Genomic DNA, 25,451 nt, shown 5'->3' with positions numbered 1-25,451 from the left:
AAGGAAGGCGATCCAGTGGCTCTCCCAGTAGAGCCAGTATATGTATCCAGGAAGTGGCCCGAAGTCAGGTTCTTAACCACAGTCTCCCCTCATTTCATTAAGTTACTTAACTTCTCCACCAAGAGAGTGAGGGAGCTAACAGGCCTGCACGCTCTTGTCTGAATCCTGAAGTGGTAGACAGGCTTCAGAATTCACAATTTTTCTGATTTTCAGGAGATAATAAGCATGCCATTATCAAGCATTTAATGTTTCAGCACTGAAATAAAATGAAAGCATACTAAATGGGATGGATAAATAGGGAAAATAGCCTTACATCACTGCAGGTCAGGTTAGGTTTTATCACCAAAAAAGAAAAAAAAAAAGTCCAGTTTTCAGAACTTTTTGTATTTTCAAATTGTAGTCAACAATCTTGATAGAATTTTTAGCAAGATTAAATAATACATAATCATGAGTGCTTATACCATAGGGTCTAGAACACAGTAGGTGGGCAAAATATTTGGTAGCTATTATATTAAAATGTATTTGATTTCATTTACTGTATGGCATTGGATAATTTTTTAATTAAAAGCTCCAAGTATTACAAGGGCAGTCTGCAGAGTACTCAAATAGATAGGGGATGGGAGAGAAGAAGACTTTAGCAATATTAAAAACAGTGTCTTATAAAATCAACTGGTGTGGAGAAAGGCTGAAAAAATAAAGATATTTCTGACCACAAGAAAGTACTCAATCTTGGCCAGACACAGTGGTTCACACCTGTAATTACAGCACTTTGGGAGGCCCAGGCAAGTGGATCACTTGAGGCCAGGAGTTCAAGACCAGTCTGGCCAACACGGTGAAACCCCATCTCTACTAAAAATACAAAGAAAGTAGCCAGGTGCAGTGGTACACACCTGTAATCCCAGCTACTCGGGAAGCTGACACACAAAAATCACTTGAACTCAGGAGGCAGAGGTTGCAGTGAGCCGAGATCATGCCACTGTGCTCCAGCCTGGGCAACAGAGCAAGACTCTGTCTCAATAAAAGAAAAAAAAAATTACTCAATCTTTAAAAAAAGTATATTTATCAATCTTCTTTTATAAATCACAGGCAGCTCTGGAGGGGACAAGTTTAAACTCTAATAATTTACATTTTAAGCTCCCAACCACATGCCTTCAAACAATCCTCTAAAAAAACCTTACCTGTATAATTAAGTTTGAAAATAAAAATGGAAACAACTATATAGAAAACACTTATGCTTCAGTCTTTTCAAAAGAAAAAATAACATCTGTACAGTATTCAAATTATTTAACTCCCTAAATGGAAATTCCTTTTTAAATAACTATCCAAGAAAATTATAACAGTCACAAAGTGGGCAAAATATATATATATATATATTTTTTTTGAGACAGAGTCTCACTCTGTCACTCAGGCTGGAGTACAGTGGCGCGATCTCGGCTCACTGCAAGCTCCGCCTCCTGGGTTCACGCCATTCTCCTGCCTCAGCCTCCTGAGTAGCTGGGACCACAGGCGTCCGCCACCACGCCCAGAAAATTTTTTTTTGTATTTTTTAGTAGAGATGGGGTTTCACTATGTTAGCCAGGATGGTCTCGATCTCCTGACCTCATGATTCACACGCCTCAGCCTCCCAAAGTGCTGGTATAATAGGTGTGAACCACTGCGCCTGGCTGCAAAATATTTTTAAGATCAGACAATCTTGATTTCAATTTTGTATTAATACATCACTTACAGCAACCTACTTGACATTTTCCAAATAAATCAAATGCAGTATAAAATAATCTTTTTTATGGGAGACCAAGGTGGGAGAATCACCTGAGGTTAGAAGTTGGAGACCAGCCTGGCCAACATGGTGAAACCCCATCTCCATTAAAAATACAAAAAAACTAGCCGGGCATGGTGGCACACATCTGTGGTCTCAGCTGCTTGGTAGGCTGAGGCAGGAGAATCGCTTGAACCCAGGAGGCAGAGGTTACAGTGAGCCGAGATCACATCACTGTACTCCAGACTGGGTGACAGAATGAGACTCCATCTGAAAAAAAAAAAAAAAAAAAATCCTCAAAGAAAGGTTACCTAACATTTTATTTTAGTCTTTAAATCCTTTTCAAATTCAGTCATCCAGCACTGACTAAACACTGACCTGTGCTTAACAGGCTTCAAAGCTGACAATTTGTATTTCCTCTTATGAACAAGTGGGTTTCACTACTGCCAGGTCCAGGCCAATCAAGGCAAAACAGCATGTTATCTAACTTAAGATCCAGGACCATACAGAAGAAATATGATTTCCAAAAATGTCCAAAGTTCACTATATTGAACTGAAGAGTAATTAATGTTTACAACAAATAGCTGTTGCCTGGGTGAGTGAGGAACAGAGAACTCTTATTTCTAACTGCCAGGTTAACTCCCCAGCAAAACCATAAACTAAGTGGTATGGCAAAATATAGTTAAGTACATTTTAATTAGAACAAGGTTTTCAAATCCTGGAGAACTGTGTATCATTCAAAAAGCCATCTTGAATATATCTACTATTATCTAACATTTACAATTTTAGGCAATTTTGCTTAAGTAACCTCTGAGCCTTGGTATCTATCTATGAAATGGGGATTAATAGAATTTACTTCAGCAGATTTGCCAGAATTAAATGAAACAATGTAAACAAAGTATTTGGCACAGGACTTAGCATAGAAATTGAAAATACATAGTAGCTACTATAAAATACAGAAACTAAAACGTGGCAATCTTCTTAGATGGTAGAAATATGCAGGAAAAAATAAAAATTTAAAACCTCATACAGGCCGGGTGCGGTGGCTCACGCCTGTAATCCCAGTACTTTGGGAGACCAAGACGGGTGGATCATGAGGTCAGGAGATCGAGACCATCCTGGCTAACACGGTGAAACCCCGTCTCTACTAAAAATATAAAAAAATTAGCCAGGCGTGGTGGCAGGCGCCTGTAGTCCCAGATACTTGAGAGGCTGAGGCAGGACAATGGCGTGAACCCGGGAGGCGGGCTTGTGGTGAGCTGAGATCAAGCCACTGCACGCACTCCAGCCTGGGCGACAGAGTGAGACTCCGTCTCAAAAAAAAAAAAAAAAAAAATCATACATTAAAAAAACAAATATGCAAAAAAGTGAAATTAAGTATTATAGGGATTATGAGTTTTTTTTTTTTTTTGAGACGGAGTCTCCCTCTGTCGCCCAGGCTGGAGTGCAGTGGCCGGATCTCAGCTCACTGCAAGCTCCACCTCCCGGGTTTAGGCCATCCTCCTGCCTCAGCCTCCCGAGTAGCTGGGACTACAGGCGCCCGCCACCTCACCCGGCTAGTTTTTTGTATTTTTTAGTAGAGATGGGGTTTCACCGTGTTAGCCAGGATGGTCTCGATCTCCTGACCTCGTGATCCGCCCGTCTCGGCCTCCCAAAGTGCTGGGATTACAGGCTTGAGCCACCGCGCCCGGCGGGATTATGAGTTTTAAAAGGCTAAAATCCACTATTCTATAGTAAGCCAACTACATAAAATTGGTTCAAGGGTAAAGAAATGAAAATTATGGGCTACTTAAACTTATAGATTCAGGAAATCATTTGCAAGACTAATTACCAGCTCTACAATAAGGATTTAGATCAGCCACCCAAGCTGCCCATCCCCACATATGATAGACTGCTTAGTTTGCAGTGGGGAGATCTCAGCTCACTGCAACCTTCACCTCCCGGGCTCAAGTGATTCTCATGTCTCAGCCTCCCAAGTAGCTGGGATTACAGGTGCATACCACCATGCCCGACTAATTTTTTTTGTATTTTCAGTAGAGACGGGGCTTCACTATGTTGGCCAGGCTGGTCTCAAACTCCTGGCCTCAAATGAGCCACCCACCTTGGCCTCCCAAAGTGCTGGGATTACAGGCATGAGCTACCATGACCAGCCTTAACTGGAAACCTTTAAAATAGGCTTAACAAATTGATTGTTCTATTAAATACTTTGGCAAACTACCCCCTAAAAATCAGTTATCTCCAAATGGTCCAAGAATCTTCTGTGTCAGAATCACTTTGTTTAAAATGCAAAATGATGGAATGAAGCTCAGAAATCTATGCACATTTGTTTTGACAACCACTGCCCAAAAGTGTTTAGTAAAGGCATTCTATATTAAATCTACCTAGAACGTAACTTAATCTCCAATTACTTTCTTGCAATACCTGCCACTACAGCAAGCTTCTATTCTCCTGGTACTGTGTGCCTGAATTTACTCAAGAATTTAGGGAAAACAGAATAAATACCAAGAAATAATGATGCACTTTATAGACAAAAGTAACTACTAATACATCTTTCATTTTTTATCAATATGAAATTAACTCAGCCATTACAGTGAAGATAAGCACATAATATATAAACTCTTTAGCAGTCCCCACAGAAAACCTGATCTTAGGAAGATTAGACCTTGTTTCAACAAGAGCTTTACTTTAAAATAGTACACACTAAAGTACAGTCTTATTTACAGTAAGAGGTTGAAAACCTCATTAGAAACCCCAAGTACAGCTGGGCGCGGTTGTTCACGATTGTTAATCCTAGCACTTTGAGAGGCTGAGGAAGGCAGATCACGAGGTCAGGAGATCAAGACTATCCCTGGCTAACATGGCGAAACCCCATCTCTACTAAAAATACAAAAAATTAGCCGAGTGAGGTGGCGGGAGCCTGTAGTCCCAGCTACTTGGGAGGCTGAGGCAGGAGAATGGCGTGAACCTGGGAGGCGGAGGTTGCAGTGAGCCGAGATCGTGCCACTGCACTCCAGCCTGGGCGACAGAGCGAGACTCTGTCTAAACAAAAAAAAAAAAAAAAAAAAAAAAAAACCAAGTCCAGGCCGGGCACGGTGACTCATACCGGTAATCCCAGCATTTTGGGAGGCCAAGGTGGGCGGATCACCTGAGGTCAGGAGTCCGACAGCAGCGTGGCCAACATGGCGAAACCCCGTCTCTACCAAAAATACAAAAATTAGCCAAGTATGGTGGCAGGCACCTGAAATCCCAGCTACTAGGAAGGCTGAGGCACAATTCTCTGTTTGAAGGCGGAGGTTCCAGTGAGCCAAGATCACACCACTGCACTCTGGCCTGGGCGACAAAAGCGAGACTCCATCTCAAAAATGAAAAAAAAGGAAACCCCAAGTCCAATAAAACATGCCTGGGCCTAGTTTGTGTATAACACATCTAATTAGTGTATAAAATCTACTTTTAAGTTTTATTTTTAATTCCATAATTTATTAAAGGATTCTTTATTTATTTATTTTTTTTTTTTTCTAGAGTAGCCTCTCCCTAGACAGAGCAGGGCTACCCCATAGACAGAGTGGCCTGGAGGATTCTTTAGACTCAGAATGAAAGCAGGTTTAATGCCCAACTAATAATCACTTCTAAAAAACATCATATTAATGCAACATGCAATGGAAGAGCTCACTCTCAACACATACTGCACAGTAGTGGGCAACCTAAAGCTGTATGAGTCAGGGAGTGACTGGCACTTGCCTCTTCTCTGTTTCACTGTGTAAAGCCTTTATTGACATCTTGGCATATAAGCAAAATAATCACCAAAAAAATATTACTTGTAATGTACCACAACACAATCATTCAAGCATACTACTCGAGGGCCTAAGTTCTCAACCTGGACACTGTAGTATAAGCTACTGATACCACTACTCACTGCTTCACCAGAATGGCTGTATATTTTTCCCACCAAAAGAAGGGCTATTGCACCATACGTTTCATGGTCTCTGTAAAGAAAAGAAATCATTGTCTTGGTTTATATTTCCTCCAAAAAACAAGTAAATTTTCCACAAATTGCTTTTAAGAACTTAGTGAAAACTGAAGTTTCCTAAGAAAATCATCAATTATTTTTAATGCAACAGTACCCCCGTGTATACACACACAGTCGGTATTTGTAAAAACATCAACTCTGAAATAAACAGCTAGCTACACCCTTTAATACACACATACCACAAAATTAAAATGCACAAGCATTTTTTTAAGAGATGGGGTCTCAGTATGTTGCCAAGGCTGGTTCAAACTTCAGGGTTCATGTGATCTTCCTGCCTCAATCTCCCAAAGTGCTGGGATTACAGGCAAGAGGCACCATGCCCAGCCATACAAGTTTTTATTTATTTTTTTCTTGAGATAAGAGTCTTACTCTGTCACGGAGGCTGGAGTGCAGTGGCACGATCTCAGCTCACTGCAACCTCTGCCTCCCAGGTTCAAGCAATTCTTGTGCCTCAGCCTCCTGAGTAGCTAGGATTACAGATGCACACCACCACACCCGGCTAATTTTTGTATTTTTAGTAGAGATGGTATTTTGCCATGTTGGCCAGGCTGGTCTCAAACTTCTGGCCTCAAGTGATCCACCCGCCTCAGCCTCCCAAAATGCTAGGATTACAGTCATGATCCACTGCACCCGGCTACACAAGCATTTTCAAGCATAAACCTTTACTTCATGATTCCTTGTTTCCTGTCACGTCTCCCCCTCCCCCCCAAAAAAAATGATTCAGAAAGACCTTTCAGGATTTTCCCCTTTTTTTCCTCCCATTTAAAAGCTTCTGCAGTGGCCGGGCGCGGTGGCTCAAGCCTGTAATCCCAGCACTTTGGGAGGCCGAGACGGGCGGATCACGAGGTCAGGAGATCGAGACCATCCTGGCTAACATGGTGAAACCCCGTCTCTACTAAAATATACAAAAAACTAGCCGGGCGCGGTGGCGGGCGCCTGTAGTCCCAGCTACTCGGGAGGCTGAGGCAGGAGAATGGCGTGAACCCGGGAGGCGGAGCTTGCAGTGAGCTGAGATTCGGCCACTGCACTCCAGCCTGGGCGGCAGAGCGAGACTCTGTCTCAAAAAAAAAAAAAAAAAAAAAAAGCTTCTGCAAGAAGATTTTTAAGGATTTCCAGGTGGCTTTGTAACTATGAGAAGTGAAGAACTACCTCTTCAGAAGCCTGGGCTGAAGGCTTTTGCTCTTTGCAAACAGTCTTGAGAGGTTCAATTTTCTTATGTTTGCAATTACTAAACTTGGGACTGTGTTTAAGATATAGATCTAAAAGTCTGCTAGCAGGTAAGATATCCATAATCATTTCTACTGACCCAAAACAAGGAGAGGCTTTTAAGAGAGGCCTTGATAAGGCTGTGGTTCTTGCCCTTTCAGTTTGTTCCTAAGGGAAAATAACTATTTTAAAACAAGAAATTGCAAGAGGATGCAACTGGGAAAAAATGTATATATGTCCAGAACGTAAAAACTTCTACAAAGTCCATGGATTAACAGTAAATTGCAAGTGAATAAAAGTAACAGCAGAACTATGAACAGATGAAAAGGATAAGAAAATCAACCAATTGCAATGTTGAGCTTTATCTGGATCCTAATTTGAAAACTGAACAGTCTTGAGCTATTAATTTTGACAGTCCCTTTCTTTTTTTCTTCTTTTTTTGAGTCTTGCTCTGTCACCCAGGCTGAAGTACAATGGCACAATCTCAGCTCACTGCAGCCTCCACCTCCCGGGTTCCAGTGAGTCTCTTGCCTCAGCCTCCGGAGTAGCTGGGATTATAGGCACACGCCACCAGGCCCGGCTAATTTTTACATTTTTATAGTAGAGATAGGATATTACCATGTTGGCCAGGCTGGTCTCAAACTCCTGCCCTCAAGGGATCCACCTGTGTCAGCCTCCTAAGATGCCAGTCAACAGTCTGACATTCTAACAGTGACTGAATATTTGATGATATAAAAGAATTATTGCTATTATTTCAGGTGTAATAATGGTAGTAAGATTGTTGTTTTTAAAGTCCTTATCTTTTTAGATATCTGCACTGGCCAGGCATGGTGGCTCAAGCCTATAATCTCAGTACTTTGGGAGGCCACTACGCCCGGCTAAGTTTTGTATTTTTAATAATGACAGGGTTTCATCGTATTGGTCAGGCTGGTCTTGAACTCCTGACCTCAGGTGATCTGCCCACCTCGGCCTCCCAAAGTGCTGGTATTACAGGCGTGAGCCACCACGCCTGGCATTTTTTTTTTTTTTCTTAACTCGCCAGGCACGGCGGCATGAGCTTCTAATCCCAGGTACATGGGAGGCTGGGGTGGGAGGATCGCTTAGGCCCAGGAGTTCAAGGCTGCAGTAAGCTATGATCACACCACTGCACTCCAGTCTCTGTGAAAAAGTGAAACCCTGTCTCTAAATAAATAAATAAAATAATCATTAAGACAGTTTAGCCGGGCGCGGTGGCTCACGCCTGTAATCCCAGCACTTTGGGAGGCCGAGGCGGGCGGATCACAAGGTCAGGAGATCGAGACCACGGTGAAACCCCGTCTCTACTAAAAATACAAAAAAATTAGCCGGGCGCGGTTGTGGGCGCCTGTAGTCCCAGCTACTCGGGAGGCTGAGGCAGAAGAATGGCGTGAACCCGGGAGGCGGAGCTTGCAGTGAGCCGAGATCGTGCCACTGCACTCCAGCCTAGGCGACAGAGCGAGACTCCGTCTCAAAAAAAAAAAAAAAAAAAAAAAAAAAAAAAAAAAAAAAGACAGTTTAGAATCCTGAAGGGATGCTTATTATATGTCAAAATTTAAAAAGCTAAGATTAAGGACAAAATGAGAACAGGAAAACCCAAACTAAATTTGTGGGGTTAATTGATTATTCTCATCTGCTAGCATTTAGACTATTGTCATTAGACATTGCTAATGAGCTCTGAAGCAGGCAGGTAATTTAAAGGAAGAGAGCTGGGTATAAAATATAAAACAACAGTGGCCGGGTGCTGTAGCTTACGCCTGTAATCCCAACACTTTGAGAGGCTGAGGCAGATGAGCCTGGGCAACAAGGCAAAACCCTGTCTCCACCAAAAAGACGCAAATTAGCCGGGCATGGGGGCATGCACCTGTTGCTGCAGCTATTTGGGAGGCTGATGTGGGAGGATTGCTCCAGCCCAGGAGGTTGAGGCTGTAGAGTGTGCCATTGCATTCTGGCCTGGGTGACAGAGCAAGACCCTTTCTCAAAAAAAAAAAAGGAAAAAAAAAAAAAGAAAAACCAGTGGAGGAGCACAGAGTAAGCTAGAGAATGCATGCTTCACTTAAAGGCATCCAGTTTTTTTCCTTTGTTTGTTTGTTTGTTTTTGAGATAAGAGTTTCACTCTGTCGCGCGGTGGTGCGATCTCGGCTCACTTCCAGCTCCACTTCTCGGGTTCACGCCATTCTCCTGCCTCAGCCTCCCAAGTAGCTGGGACTATAGGCTCCCGCCACCGCGCTCGGCTAATATTTTGTATTTTTAGTAGAGACGGGGTTTCACCATGTTAGCCAGGATGGTCTCGATCTCCCGACCTCGTGATCCACCTGCCTCGGCCTCCCAAAGTGCTGGGATTACAGGCGTGAGCCACAGCGCCTAGCCCCAGTTTTTTTTCAGACAGAGGCTCACTCTGTCAACTGGACTGGAGTGCAGTGGTGCGATCTCTGCTCAATGCAGCCTCCACCTCCCAGGTTCAAGCAATGGCCCTGCCTCAGCCTCCTGAGTAGCTGAGATTATAGGTGCATGCTGCCACGCCCGGATAATTTTTTGTATTTTTAGTAGAGACGGGGTTTCGCCATGTTGGTCAGGATGGTCTTTAACTCCTGACCTTAGATGATCCACCCGCCTCGGCCTCCCAACTTGCTGGGATTACAGGCATGAGCCACCATACCCGGCCAGGCATCTAGTGTTAAGTAAATACAATGCTAAACAAAATCTGATTTTAACCAGATACTAAAAATATCCTCAAAATCACTGTGTCATTTATGGGCCAAAGAAAACTACCTAGAAGACAGAAAGGAGGACGTAACAAACCAGGATGGTACAGGGAAAACCAGGCCACCTGGTCATTCTGTTCATTTTACGTATAAATTGAGGCATAAAGTTTGTTTGCTTGTGTCTAAGTGAACTGTCCAAAGCTAAATCAATTAGCCTAAGAACTAGGAAATGGAGCTTAGTAAGGCACAATGATTTGCCCAAAGTCACAGTGCTAATAGGAGAGGCTAGTACCAATATTAGAAATTAAAGCCCAGGCCAGGAGCAGTGCCTCATGCCTGTAATCCCAACACTTTGGGAGGCTGAGGCGGAGGACTGCCTGAGGTCAGGAGTTCGAGACCAGTCTGGCCAACATGATGAAACTCCATCTCTACTAAAATACAAAACAATGAGCCGGTCATGGTGGCGGGCGCCTGTAATCCCAGCTACTCAGGAGGCTGAGGCAGGGGAATTGCTTGAACCAGGGAGGCAGAATTTGCAGTGAGCCAAAGTCACGCCATTGTACTCCAGCCCCGGTGACAGGAGCAAGACTCTGTCTCAAAAAAAAAAAAAAAAAAAAATTAAAGCCCAAGCACCCTAACACTCTGTCCAGGTCAATAATTTATTTTTTAGTACCACTTTCTTTTCTTTCTTGAGTTATATGTGTTCAGCTCCTTTTTTTTCACAGAATGATTCTCCTCAAAAATGTGTTCTCCAACCAAGTAAGTCTGAAAATAATGCAAAAAATAATAATACAACAGGGAAGGGAAGCATTTCAAATGATTACAAAAGCAGACTCTTAGTCATCCACACACATATTAAATCCTGTGTTCTAGACTCAAACACCTTTTCCACACAGTAGATAGCTCTTCCAATTTTACAAAGACATTTCTGTACCATGCATAATGTCAGCATAAAATATGGAAGAAATTTATAAAAGCAATAACTAGCCCTTTTGAAGACTGAAGAAAAGCACAAATACATTACACATTTAGTCTCCCAAATGTTAATCTCACTGGAGAGGCAAGAACCAAAACTTCAGAGCTTACTATGTATTCCCCAGTATTCAGCTAAGGAACTAGTGGAGTCTCCAGAGCCAGGTTTCACGGCTTTTACCCAACTAAAGAATCTGCTTGGCTCCAACACCCATATCCTTTATATTATTTCCACACAGGCAATGAAATCAAGAGAAGCACTAACTTTCAGAAATATGCAACTTTCAGAAACATGCCATTCTTTACTTTCTGCTTAAACTAAAACTTAGCCCAACTGGCTTTCTAATATTCAAGTAGAAAAAGCAGAGGTTTTAGAATGAGATCAACCTACATTTGAATCCTTGCTTTGCCACTTACAAGTTAACTGGCCAAATTAAATGAGCTTCCATTTCCTTCTGTGTAAATTAAAAACACTACCAAGGTTATTAAAAAAACTAAAGCATGAAGTACAATGTCTGGCATATAATGGGCACTCAGTAGAAAGCTCCTAATTTTTTACCTAGAGGTTGAATTCAATGGCCAATTCAAATAAGATACAAATTACTTTAAAGCAACTGATGAATATAGCCTTAGTAGAGTCTAAAGTATCTTGGCTGGGTGCAGTGGCTCACGCCTGTAATCCCAACACTTTGGGAGTGTAGAAGTGGGTGGATGGCTTGAGGCCCAGAGTTCAGACCTGGCGCAGTGGCTCATGCCTGTAATCCCCAGCACTTTGGGAGGCTGAAGCAGGAGGATCACTTGAGGTCAGGAGTTCGAGATAAGCCTGGCCAACATGGTGAAAGCCCGTCTCTACTACAATCCCTTGAATCCCGGAGGCCGAGGTTGCAGCGAGCCAAGATCACACTACTGCATTCCAGCCTGGGTGACAGAGCAAGACTCTGTTTCAAAAAAAAAAAAAAAAAAAAAAGCCTTCAGGCCAGGCGCAGTGGCTCATGCCTGTAATCCCAGCAGCTGGTGGGACGATCACCTGAGGTCAGGAATTCAAAGACCAGACGGCCAACATGGTAAAACCCTGTCTCCACAAAAATATTTGCCAGGCGTGGTGGAACATGCCTATAATCCCAGCTACTCGGGAGGCTGAGGCAGAAGATCATTTAAACCCAGGAGGCCGAGGCTGCAGTGAGCCGATATTGTGCCACTGCACTCCAGCCCGGGGAACAAAGTGAGACTCAGTCTCAAGAAAAAAAAAAAAGGGTTCAACCAGACTGAGCAACATGGTAAGACCCCCATCTCTACAAAAAAAATTTTTTTAATTAGCCAAGTGTGGCCAAGTGCAGTGGCTCACGCCTAAAATTCCAGCACTTTGGGAGGCCAAGGCAGGCGGATCATGAGGTCAGGAGGTCAGGAGTTTGAGACCAGCGTGTCCAATATGGTAAAACCACATCTCTACTAAAAAATACAAAAAAATTGGCCAGGCATGGTGGCATGCACCTGTAGTTCCAGCTACTCAGGAGGCTGAGGCAGGAGAATCACTTGAACCTGGGGGGCGGAGGATGCAGTGAGCTGAGATCGCACCACCGCACTCCAGCCTGGGTGACAGAGCGAGATTCTGTCAAAAAAAAAAAAAAAAAAAAAGAGCACAAACTCAGTAGCCCTGGGTTCCAGCCTAGTCTCTGAAACAGACTGGCAGTCATGTCTCTATGCTGGATCTCAAGGTTTCGTTTGGATGAAAATATAGCTGGCTGGCTGCAATGGCTCATGCCTGTAATCCCAGCATTTTGGGAGGTCAAAATCAGAGGATCGCTTGAGCCCAGGAGCACGAGACCAGTCTGAGCAACATAGTAAGACCCCCATCTCTACAAAAGATACAAAAATGGGCTAGGCATGGTGGCTCATGACTGTAATCCCAGCACTTTGAGATGCCGAGGTGGGCAGATAACCTGAGGTCAAGAGTTAGAGACTAGCCTGGCCAACATGGTGAAACCCCTGTCTCTACTAAAAATATAAAAATTAGTCGGGCGTGGTGGCGGGTGCCTGTAATCCCAGCTACTCGCGAGGATGAGGCAGGAGAATTGCTTGAACCCAGTAGGTGGAGGTTGCACTGAGCTGAGATCACACCACTTCACTCCAGCCTGGGTGACAGAGTGAGACTCCGTCTCAAAAAAAGGGAAAAAAAAAGTTAGCCAGGCGTGGTGGTGTGCACTTGTAGTCCCAGCAATTTGGGAAGCTAAGGTGGAAGAATGCAGTGAGCTATGATCCTAGCACTGCACTCCAGCCTGAGCAACACAGCGAGACCCTACACTTCAAAACAAAACAAAACAAAACAAACAAACAAAAAAAACAATCTCCTGGATCCATCAGTAAACCTCAAAATTGCACATGAAAGTGTGCAATCAATATTAGTGCAAATTACAAAATATACTGGCTGGTCCGTTTTCCCGGATGAAACTATAAAAAAAAAAGGAAATTCAACTAGTCAATCATTAGTCCAATAAGAATTCCTTGAATTGCTATATTTTAGAGTCACTGTGTTTTATTTCCTCAACATTTCCACAATTATTTTTTTAAGACAGGGTCTCGTTCTGTCACCCAGACTGGACTGCAGTGGCATGATCTTAGCTCACTGTAACCTCCACCTCCGGGGCTCAAGAGATCCTCCCACCTTAGCCTCCCAAGTAGCTGGCACCACAGGCACAAGCCACCATGCCCAGCTAAGTTTTATATTTTTTTTTTTGGTAGAGGCAGGGTTTTACCATGTTGCCCAGGCTCCTCTGGAACTCCTGCACTCAAGTGATCTGCCTGCCTTGGCCTCCCAAAGCACTGGGCGCCTATAATCCCAGCTACTCAGGAGGCTGAGGCAGGAGAATTGCTTCAGCCCTGGAGGCAGAGGTTGCAGTGAGCCGAGATTGCACCTCTGTACTCCAGCCTGTGTGACAGAGCAAGACTCCGTCTTCGATAAAATAAATAAATAAATAATAATAATAATAGGATCCTTTCACTTCAGAATATTCAAATGGAAAAGGTTCATATTAGGAATAGCTCCTCCAATAAAAGAAATTGCTGTTTCTAGGCACTGATAGCAAGAGACCAAAACTCAATTGCAATTCTCTACCAAAGAAAATTTTTAAAAAATAAAGCACTAACACAATGAGCACTTATCCATTCCATTTCCAAAATCAACTTACCTTCTGCACCTTCCTTTTGCAGATTTGAAATCCAGATTCTCACACAATCACTGGCCATCTCTTCTGTTTCATTCAACAGCATACACACCACTGAGTGTCTCTCACTATTAAATACATTAACAGAGTCCGGGCGATGTGGTTCATGCCTGTAATCCCAGCACTTTGGGAGGCCAAGGTGGGTGGATCACCTGAGGTCAGGAGTTTGAGACCAGCCTGACCAACATGGTTAACCCCATCTGTACTAAAAATACAAAATTAGCCCCCAGTTACTTGGGAGGCTGAGGCAGGAGAATCGCTTGAATCAAGGAGGTGGAGGTTACAGTGAGCTGAGCTGAGATCACACCACTGCACTCCAGCCTGGGCAACAACACCAAAACTCCGTCTCAAAAAAAAAATAAGTAAATAAATAAAATACATCAATAGAAAGTACACTCACCTTATTCTGCTTTCTAATTATGAAAACAGAAGTGCAGGCCGGGCGCAGTGGCTCATGCCTGTAATTTCAGCACTTTGGGAGGTCGAGGCAGGAGGATCGCTTGAGCCCAGGAGTCTGAGACCAGCCTGGGCAGCACAGCAAGACCCCATCTCTATTAAATAAGTAAACAAACAAACATAAACAGAAGTGCAAATGCCCTAATCCAAAATTATTTTTAAAAAAGATACTTGAGGCCTGGCACGATGGCACATGCCTGTAATCCCAGCCCTTTGGGAGGCTGAGACAGGTGGATAACCTGAGGTCGGGATTTCAAGACCAGTCTGGCCAACATGGTGAAAACCTGTCTCTCCTTAAAAAGTACAAAAATTAAACCAGCGTGGTGGCGCGCACCTGGAGTCCCAGCTACTTGGGAGGCTGAGGCTGGAGTCTCAGCTACTTGGGAGGCTGAGGCTGGAGAATCGCTTGAACCCAGGAGGCAGAGGTTGCAGTGCGACGATAAGGCACCACTGCACTCCAGCCTGGGGGACAGAGTTAAGACTCCGTCTCAAAAAAAAAAAAAAAAGATATTTGAGATTAAATAATACAGAGTAACTGCTCTCATCTTCCCGCCGCAAACACCATACTTTAATATGAAATTTTAAATGGCTTTTTTCCCCAAATGGGAAAGGATTCCTGTGTCTTGATGGGAAAGCAAGCAGTTTAAGAGTAAAACATACTAATAAGCCATGGCAAACAGGTGAGATACCATCAGAGTGTGCGCTATTGTAGGAAACAGAATGGAAAGGCGTGAATGGGAGTCTCTGCACTTCATATCTGCAAAAGAAGAGAATAAAAAGGTTAACTCCAGATTTAGAACAGGTTTATTCCCCTGTTTAAAGCAGAGCCCAAAAACATTTTAAATCAAAAAATGAAAATGTGCTGGTTAAGCCAAATTTGTAGATGAACTCAACCTTCTTGTCCTTAGTATATAAACGGTATCCCAGGTGTTAGAAGTTATTTGAACATTTTTATGCTACACCACCTTGACATTAAAGGATTTTTTGAAATCTCCAATCTCTTCTTTAAACTTTTCTTAAAACTATCATTAAAATTAGCAAAATATGCTTCTCTATTGAATGGTTAACCTAACGGGAATGACTTCTAACCGTAAGAATCACAGTTAAAAGGTTCATTTTAACAAATGCTCTTCCCCCTGTAAGGAGTGACAGGTAACCTTTTGGGATCCCCAATGTACACACCCCTTTCTCCAGCCCTGCTAAAGTTAAACGTTGATTTGAGGACAGACAAGTGCCTCCTCGCAAGGATTGCCTCCCTCCCCCTGTCCAACACGCCGTTCTCTGCAATAATCCATCTGCATCTTGCATTAACCCACCCGCCCAGTGCCGGTGAGTCCAGGCCAAGTCGCAGAAGGCCAGGAGTGAGGGGTGAGACCTGTGAGCCCATCTGCACCCGCGCCCTCCCACCTGGTGGCACACCTGCCCCGCAGGCGCCCACCTGGGGCCGGGACCGCCCTCTCCCGGTCTCGCGCGCCTGCCCCACTCGGAGCGCGCGCCACGCGCCGCGCAGGACCAGAGGGCGGGGCCCCGGGCAGCAGGGAAGCGAGGGCTCGGGGAGAGGGGGCCGCCCGGGCTCACTCCCTCCCTGGGGACCCAGCGGACCGGAGCGTGCTGGGGGCGGGAGCGGTACCTTTTGGACAGATCCATGAGGACCCCGGAGAAGAGCTTCTCCCCGAGGCGGAACGACACGACGAGCGCGTCCTCAATGATGTGGTCCAGCGTGACCCGCACCTCCGAGCCCGGGATCAGTTGCGACACCGTGGAAACCCCGCCCGCCGGCGGCACGAGCGCCAGGGCTACGGGCTGAGGCAGCGGCGGCTCCTCGCGCTCCTCGGGTGCCGGGGGCTGCTCCGGTGGCGATGCTGGAGAAGGTGGAAGTTCGGGCCCTCCCTGAGGCGCGGCTGCAGCCGACTCCGCCACCCGAACGGACAGTTTCTCCTCAGCCTCCAGCTCCGGCCCCGCCGCCTCTGGGCTGCGGGCGAGCTCCCCCGGCGGCGGCGGTGGCGGCGGGAGCGGCGGTTCGTCGGCCTGAGGAGCGGACTGCTGCCCGTCGGTCTCGCCATCCGGCACAGACGCTTCAGTGGCCGTGACCGGGAGGGGGTCAGTGCCGGCCTCACTGCCGGGGATGGGCTCCATCTCCGGCTCGGCCTCGCCGGCGCCCCCCTCCCCGGGGGACGCTGCAGTCGCTGCCGCCTCTGCAGCCACGGCCGCCATTTTCTTCCTGGCTTCTCCCTCCTCCAACTCCGGCTGCAGCGGCGGCGGCGGCGGCAGCGCTGCTTGGTTCCCTGGGCCTTCCCCTCCCTCCCGCGAACACTTTCGTCCCGCCCTTTCCCTGATGCTCGTTTTTGGCACCTCGCCATTGGTTCCATTCTACACCCCTCCCGCACTTGTGATATTCCATTGGCCAGGGGTGGACGTCTATCATCTAGTCAGTCCATCCTTCCCACGCAGAGTAGGAACTTCTCATTGGCCAGATGTGTTGTCAAGTGTGGAATCTGAGTGGAGGAATAGGGGGCGTAATCCAAGGGGGCGGGGGAAGTCACAAAAGAGGAGCCATATACTCATCCCCTCTTGCTATTGGCTGGAAGAGGAAATAAAGTTTTATGGTTGGCTTACGCTCCTGCCCATTATCAGTCAGGTCTTCGGAGGTGGGAGAAAGGAGGTAATCATGTGGCGTGCTACTTCTTTCAAAGGCGCCGAGGGGAGGAGTAACTAGGGAATGCGGGAGGGGAACCGCTTCCCAAGAATCTCTGCGCAGAGATCCTTAGAATAAATGTTATTTCTAGGCGCGGACTTCTTGCGACCGCGTGTGGGCACGACAGGCTTCTCTGGGAAAGACAACTAAAGTTTGAAATATAATCCTACCGACACTTTTTGAGTGCCTACTATGCTAGTCACTGCACTAGGTGCTGGGGAATAGAATATTCAAGACGTTCTCCATAACCTCATGGCAGCTGGCTCACGGCAGCCACTCCAGCTGCCATAAGGAGTACGAGGAGTGTTTTCATTGACTTCTAGGAGTACGATGAGTATTTTCCTTGACTTCTCTCCACTTCCTAGGAACAAAGCACCTACTTACTAACATTTCAAAAATAGGAAAATGCTCATGAAAGAGGAGAGACACCATCCTCACTGGATTAAACTGATGACTGTTCCAGAAAAGAGTCTTGAGACATTGCTGGACTGATATGTGAACACTGCTTGTTCTCTCCCAATACACTGCAAAGTGGACGCACCTGATCCCTGCAAAAGCCTTTATGTTTCCTGGCTTCTCCAATGCCAAGAGAAGAAGCTCTCTCACTTCAGTGTCCTAACGCCCCTACTTCTCTTACTCTCACGTCAAGTCTCTTCGTTTGTTATCTCTGGAAGAATCTACTGAACCTATTTCTCTCAAATGGCACCTCAGAGTCAGCCTTTTTTCTGGGAGAATGCCTACAGGAGAGAGGGAAGAAAAGCTGCTAGCATTGAGAGTAAAAAAAATAAAGTCCTGAAGAATAATTACAGCTAGTGTCTTTTAAGTACCATGTACCAGGCACTAATACAAACACTATAGCATATCATCTCAATCCTTAAAATTTCGAGGCACAAAGAGGGTGCCCAAGGTTACTCGACTGGTAAAATGCATAGTCAGAATTTCGGTTTTACACGGAAAAGACTGAAAATAGCAATAAACAAATATCACCATATGCTCTGCCTATTTCAAACCAAGTGGCTCTTGGGGAAAGGCCAGTAGAAGATCCCAATCAGGGAAGTTTCAGAATATCATTTAAAAATACACACACAAAAAAATGTATTTAGTGTTCATTTTGTACCAGAGATTTTCCCAAAAGCTCTCACTTAAAATCCTGTGACTTAAATCTTCTCCTGCTTTTACAGATGAGAAAGCCAAGCCTTAGCCATGTTAAACATCCTAAGCAGGCCAAGCGCAGTGGCTCAAGCCTGTAATCCCAGCACTTTGGGAGGCCGAGGCAGGTGGATCACCTGAGGTCGGGAGTTTGAGACCAACCTGACCAACACGGTGAAACCGCATCTCTACTAAAAATACAAAATTAGCTGAGCGTGGTGGCGCATGCCTGTAATTCTGGCTACTTGGGAGGCTGAGGCAAGAGAATTGCTTGAACTCGGGAGGCAGAGGTTGCAGTGAGCCAAGATCTGGCCATTGCACTGCACTCTGGGCAACAAGAGTGAAACTCCATCTCAAAAAAATAAAAAGAAAAAGATAATAAGATCTTAAGGGTCACACAGCTAGCTAACAGCAGATCCTATCTATCCTGGGTCCTTCTAAGTACATGACTTTCACTCAATCATTCATTCAACAAAGAGTTATTTCCTTCAGACTAGATACTTGCAGTAAACAGACATAGATTCTGCCTTATAGGGTTTTCACCATAATACTTTGTCTATAGCTCACCATAATCAACTAATTAAACACAACATATAGTCTATGAAATGCCTAGCCCCTAAGGTCTCACACTGTGTAATCTCCCACAGGGAGAAAAATATAGTTCGGGTCCTGGGACCTGATTACCTCTTGTAGTAATTCATTACAAGATGCTGCAATGAGTAATTTACATTTCAGATTCATAGCAGATTGTGCCATACCAAGTCACTGTCCTAAGCCACCATTTCATTCTGTAACTCAAGAGCTTCTACTGGCTCCCAATGCTCACATGGAGTGTACCTTCTTCTGCTTGGCTTTCAAAGCCCTCTCTGTGTTCTCATCTTACCTTTCAAGGTCTCTTTTCCACTACTCTTCAAGCTTCCTAATACTAGAAAGATGTGGTCATATATTGTTCATTCACTTATTAATTCATTCAACAAATAAATATTAAAGGACTACTATGTTTCAGTGACTGGACTAGTCAGGCAGAAGGTATGAAATAAAGAATACAAAAGATATCACTTGAGTTCAGGAGTTCAAGACCAGCCTGGGCAACACAGGGATGTGTTGCCCAGGTTGGTGAATATATATATGAAAGATTTAGTAACTGCCCTCCTGAGGATTATTTTTCTAGTTGGGGAACTGGAAAATGAGCAAACAATGAATAAACAAGATGATCACAGACGTGAGAAATACCATGAGAGAAATAAACAGGGTGAGGGAATAGAAGTAGCTGGCAGAGGGGCTGAAAGGTGTCTCCTTTAGATAAGGTTGTCACAAAAGCCTTCTCTGAGGACTGGATATCTTAACTAAGTTGCAAAGGAGAAGGCAGCCAGCTATTGACATTGCTGGATGAACATTTGGATCAAAAGGAACGGCAACTGCTTGAAGTTCTGAGGCAAAAGAGGGTTTGGCTTGTTCCAGAAACAGAAGGAAGACCAATCTGGTTGAGGAATGAGCAAGAAGTTGAGTAGATGAGGTTGAAAAGGAAAACAGGACCCAAATAATGTTTTGTACTGGAGATACCAAAGCAAGGGATTCTGCCCTCAGGGAGCTCCAAATCTAGTGGAAAGCCTGGGCCAGCCATAGTGGCTCATGCCTGTAATCCCAACATTTTGGGAGGCCAAGGCAGGAGGATTGCTTGAGCCTAGGAGTTTGAGGCTGTAGTAAGCTATGACCATGCCACTGCACTCTAGCCTTGCAACAGAGCGAGACCCTAGCTCAAAGGAAAAAAAAGAAACCTGGCTTTTACATTTGCTTTTGTAATCTATTCACCTCTGCATTCAGCCTCCTCCTGACATGGAATTGGTATGGAGGATGCCCTTGATATTTGTTTAATGGATGGCCACATGATATTTGTGGCTGACTAGGTGATTGGATGGATGGTTGATGGACTGGATAGATAGTTGGAGAACTGGACAGATGGTTGAATAGATGGTTGGATGGTTGGATGAATAGATGAATGGCAGGGATAAGGAAACCAGCTGATTGCTGAAACAGATCCTCACTCTCATGAGCATACTTTCATCTCAAGTTCTGCAAGATACTATAGTCTGGTGGCTAAAATTCAGTTGAAGTAAATAAACCTGTAACTGGTCAGGCTCGGTGACTCACGTCTGTAATCCCAGCACTTTGGAAGGCCCAGGCAGGCAGATCACTTGAGCTCATGGATTTGACAAAATGCTGAGCAACATGTCAAAACCCTGTCTCTACAAAAAATACAAAAATTAGCCAGGCATGATGGTGTGTGCCTGTAGTCCCAGCTACTCAGGAGGCTGAGGTGGGACAATTACCTGAGCCCGGGAGATTGAGGTTGCGATGAGCCATCATTTCACCACTACACTTCAGCCTGGGCAACAGAGTGAGATGCTTTCTCAAAAATAAAAAATAAAGCCAGGCGCGGTAGCTCATGCCCTTAATCCCAGCACTTTGGGAGGCCAAGGCTGTTGGATCACCTGAAGTCAGGAGTTCAAGACCAGCCGGGCCAACATGGTGAAACCCCATCTCTACTAAAAATACAAAAAATTAGCTGGACGTGGTGGTGCTTGCCTGTAATACCAACTACTCGGGAGGCTGAGGCAAGAGAATCGCTTGAACCCGGGAGGCAGAGGTAGCAGTGAGCCAAGATCACGCCATTGCACTCCAGCCTGGAAAACAAGAGCGAAACTCCGTCTCAAAAAAAAAAAAAAAAAGGCCGGGCACGGTGGCTCAAGCCTGTAATCCCAGCACTTTGGGAGGCTGAGACGGGCGGATCACGAGGTCAGGAGATCGAGACCATCCTGGCTAACATGGTGAAACCCCATCTCTACTAAAAAATACAAAAAAATTAACCGGTAGTGGTGGCGGGTGCCTGTAGTCCCAGCTACTCGGGAGCCTGAGGCAGGAGAATGGTGTAAACCCGGGAGGCGGAGCTTGCAGTAAGCTGAGATCCGGCCACTGCATTCCAGCCTGGGCAACAGAGTGAGACTCCGTCTCAAAAAAAAAAAAAAAAAAAAAAGGCCGGGCACAGTGGCTCATGCCTGTAATCCCAGCACTTTGGGAGGCCAAGGTGGGTGGATCACCTGAGGTCAGGAGTTCGAGACCAGCCTGGCCAACATGGTGAAAACCTGTCTCTACTAAAAATACAAAAATTAGCTGGGCATGGTAGCACAGGCCTGTAATCCCAGCTACTGGAGAATCGCTCGAACCCTGGAAGTGCAGCCGAGATCACGCCACTGCACTCCAGCCTGGGTGACTGAGCAAGACTCGGTCTCAAAAAATAAAAAATAAAAATAAAAAATAAAACTGTATCTGACTCCCCAGTCATCCTCTGACTACCTATATGATCTGAGCATGATCTTAGGCAAATTGCTTAACCTATTTCTTCATTCGTAAAACATCGTAATAATAACTACTTACCAACAGAGTTTACTAGGGGGGGGGTTGTTTTGTTTTTCAAGGCTGAGTCTTGCTCTGTCACCCAGGCTGGAGTGCAGTGGTGCAATCTCAGCTCACTGCAACCTCTACCTCCCAGGTTCAAGCAATTCTCACGCCTCAGCTACCAGAGTAGCTGGAATTACAGACACCCACCACCATGCTCAGTTAAGTTTTTGTATTTTTAGTAGAGATGGGGTTTTACCATGTTGGCCAGGCTGGTCTCAGACTCCTGACCTCAAGTGATCTGCTCACCTCAGTCTCCCAAAGTGCTGGGATTACAGGCATGAGTCACTGCACCCGGTCTGTATTTTTCTTTTCTTTCTCTCTCTCTCTCTCTTTTTTTTTTTTCTTTTGAGACAGCCTCACTCTGTCACCCAGGCTGGAATGCAGTGGCATGATCTCAGCTCACTGTAACCTCCACCTCCCAGGTTCAAGTGATTCTCACACCCCATGCTCCCAAGTATCTGGGGTTACAGGTGCCCGTCACCATGCACAGTTAATTTTTGTACTCTTAGTAAGATGGGGTTTCTCCATGTTGGCCAGGCTGGTCTCAAACTCCTGACCTCAGGTGATCCGCCCATCCGCCCACCTTGGCCTCCCAAAGTGCTGGGGTTATAGGCATGAGCTACTGCGCCCAGCCTGGTCTGCTTTTTTATTTATGTAACATATATAAACTGTTTAGCATAGACCTTCAATTATAGTAAAAATAGTTCAATAGTTGTTAGCAACTAAGTCCAAAAACTCATTCATATTCTCGTATCTGTGGTTGATCATACTCAAGGGGTGCTGATCCTCAATAACCAAACTTGAGTAAGCCTAAGTAAAAACCCAAACACAGGGTATTGGTCCTGGGAGAGAAATAACTGTGGCTAAATATGGCTTAGTGGTTTTCTCTGGGCCTGGTTTCTCAGAAAATCGAGTTATAGACAAAAGATAACATGGAGAACATGGCCATCAAACCATGGGGGCTGACTGAATTGCTCCTCCTGTTCTGGGCCTATTTCTGCTGAGATAATCAATATTTCTCTTCTAGGCCAGGCGTGGTGGCTCACGCCTATAATCCCAACACTTTGGGAGGCTGAGGCGGGTGGATCACCTGAGGTCAGGAGTTTGAGACCAGCCTGGCCAACATAGTGAAACCTTGTCTCCAATAAAAATACAAAAATTAGCCACCTGGCGTGGTGGTGGATGCCTGTAATCCCAGCTACCTGGGAGGCTGAGATGGGAGAATCGCTTGAACCTGGGAGGCAGAGGTTGCAGTGAGCCAAGATCACACCATTGCACTCCAGCCTGGGCAACAGAGCAAGACTCTGTCTCAAAAAAAACAAAATTCTCTTCTAGAATTAGATCACCTGCTCCCAGACCAAGGCTGTGATGGACAACTACTGACAATTATGTCATTCGTCATCTCTGCCTGTGTGTGTGTGTGTGTGTGTGTGTGTGTGTGTGCGTGCATCAGTCAGTAGTTCTCAATGTATCATGAATAGGGGGATCTCTCTGAGAATCTGCTAAAAAGTTATTTTGTGCATATTATATGATTTTTTTTTTTTTTTTTTTTTTTTTGAGACAGAGTCTTGCTCTGTCACCCAGTTCGGAGTGCAGTGGTGTGATCTCAGCTCACTGCAACCTCCACCCCTGGGTTCAGGTAATTCTCATGCCTCAGCCTCCCGAGTAGCTGGGATTATAGGCACTTGCCACCAAGCCTGGCTAATTTTTGTATTTTGTATTTTTAGTAGGAACAGGGTTCCACCATGTTGGCCAGGCTGGTCTTGAATTCCTGACCGCAAGTGATCTGCCCACCTTGGCCTCCCAAGTGCTAGGATTACAGACATGAGCCACTCACTGTACCTGACCGATATTATTTATATATGGCACAAAACCAAACAAAACAAATTTATGCTGTTTGAAGTCAGAATGGGGTTACTCTATTTTTTTATTTATTTTTTTTTTATTTTTTTTTTTGAGATGGAGTTTCACTCTGCCGCCCAGGCGCTATCTCGGCTCACTGCAAGCTCCGCCTCCTGGGTTCATGCCATTCTTCTGCCTCAGTCTCCCTAGTAGCTGGGACTACAGGCACCCGCCACCACGCCCAGCTAATTTTTTATATTTTTTAGTAGAGATGGGGTTTCACCATGTTAGCCAGGATGGTCTCAATCTCCTGACCTCGTGATCCACCCGCTTTGGCCTCCCAAAGTGCTGGGATTACAGATGTGAGCCATGGCACCCTGCCTGGGGGTTACTCTTGATAGGAGATGAGGGGGAGCAGCACAGTTAGTGACTGAAAGAGAATATCAGTGGTGTTTTCCGGGGTTCTGATACTTTCTCATTCTTGATCTGGGCACTGGATACACAGGTATGTTCAGCTTGTGTTAATTCATCAAGCTCTGCACTTATGTGTACTTTTCTGTAAGTAAATTGGTATCAGTTATCTATACCTGCTAGTGGTCTTAGTGTCTCAACAACATACATTTATTTCATCACCGTGTCTCAGGGTGAGAAACCCAGGCAAGGCTTAACCAAGTCCTCTCTTTCAGTCTCTCACAAGGCTACAAATCAAGGTGTCAGCTGGGGGTGTGGTTTCATCTGAAAGCTTAACTAGGGAAGGGTCCATATGATGATTAATTTTATGTACCAGTTTGACTGAGCCAAGGGGCACCCAGATTAAACCATATTTCTGGGGTGTTGAGAGGATGTTTCTAGATGAGATTAGCATTTGAATCAGTGGACTCAGTAAAGTGGATGGCCCTCAGCAATGTGGATGGGCATCATCCAATCTGTTGAGAGGTTGAATAAAGCAAAAGGCAGAGGAAGGAGGAATTCACTCCTTCTGCTGCCTGACTGCCTGCCTGCCTGCCTATTGGAGCTGGAACATTAGTCTTCTCCTGTCCTTGGACTGGGATGTACATCATCGGCTTCCCAGATTCTCAGGCATTTGGACCTGGATTGGAATAACACCAGGCTTTCTTGGGTCCCCAGCTTGCACATGGCAGTTTATGCAACTTCTCAGCCTCCACAATCAAGTGATCCAATTCCTCATGATAAATTTCTTCCAAAATATATATATTTGGGCATACGTATTTTGAAAGTCCATTTCCAAGGTCACTCACATTTTCATCTACAGCAAGCTTGTTCAACCGGTGGCCCATGGGCCACATGCAGCCTAACACAAATTCGTAAACTTTCCTAAAACATTATGAGATTTTTTGCGTTTTTTGGTTTTGTTTTGTTTTGTTTTGTTTCTTTGGTTTTGTTTTGTTCTTCAGCTATTGTTGGCGTAGTGTATTTTATGTGTGGCCCAATTCTTCTTCTTCCAGTGTGGTCCAGGGAAGCCAAAAAATTGGACACCCCTGATTTATAGGATTCAGTTCCTTGGTGACTGCTAACCAGAGGCTGCCCTCAACTAATTGCCACATAGGTCTGCTCCACAGGACAGCTCAAAACATGCAACTTGCTTTATCAGAGTAAGCATACAAGAAGAGCCAGAGGAAAAATTGGTGTAAGCAAGAAAGAAGTCACAGTATTTTGTCATCTGATCTTGGAAGAGGCATTCCAGCACTTTTGCTGTACTTTGTTCAGAAGCAAGTCACCAGGTCCAGCTGTTTACAAGGAGAGAGGATTCCTCGAGGGCATGTATGCCAAGAGGCAGGAATCACTGACAGCAATTTCAGAAACTGATATCACACAACTTAAAAGTTTGAAGAAATGAAAACAAAACATTTCAGATGGGCCAGGCACAGTGACTCATGCCTGTAATCCCAGCACTCTGGGAGGCTGAGGCAGGTGGATCACCTCAGAT

At 45.1% G+C, this 25,451-nt stretch overlaps 1 protein-coding gene across 11 annotated transcripts in view; it reads right to left on the bottom strand.

Annotated features, from left to right (window-relative positions):
• Nucleotides 1-16,644, bottom strand: part of LOC105482339 (PWWP domain containing 2A) — a 73,998-nt gene extending 57,354 nt beyond the window's left edge. For 4 of the 11 annotated variants that reach the window (XR_987548.3, XR_011624511.1, XR_011624510.1 and 1 more), the window contains exon 1: nt 15,989-16,640. Coding sequence is in view for 2 of the 11 variants with exons in the window: in XM_011742368.3 (XP_011740670.1) it covers nt 15,989-16,572 (584 nt within the window). In the remaining 9 variants the exon portion in view is untranslated. Of the gene's footprint in view, nt 1-2,134; nt 3,074-5,669; nt 5,740-13,866; nt 15,116-15,988 lie in introns of those variants that run through there. The other 7 variants (XR_011624504.1, XR_011624505.1, XM_011742367.3 and 4 more) reach the window with 5 other exon arrangements.
• Nucleotides 16,645-25,451: the final 8,807 nt, after the last annotated feature.

Source organism: Macaca nemestrina, chromosome 6 (genome assembly GCF_043159975.1).
Source record: "Macaca nemestrina isolate mMacNem1 chromosome 6, mMacNem.hap1, whole genome shotgun sequence".
In the NCBI taxonomy this organism is placed as follows: Eukaryota; Metazoa; Chordata; class Mammalia; order Primates; family Cercopithecidae; genus Macaca; species Macaca nemestrina.
Note: the sequence above shows the minus strand (reverse complement) of the source record. Positions and strands in the feature narration are given on the sequence as shown.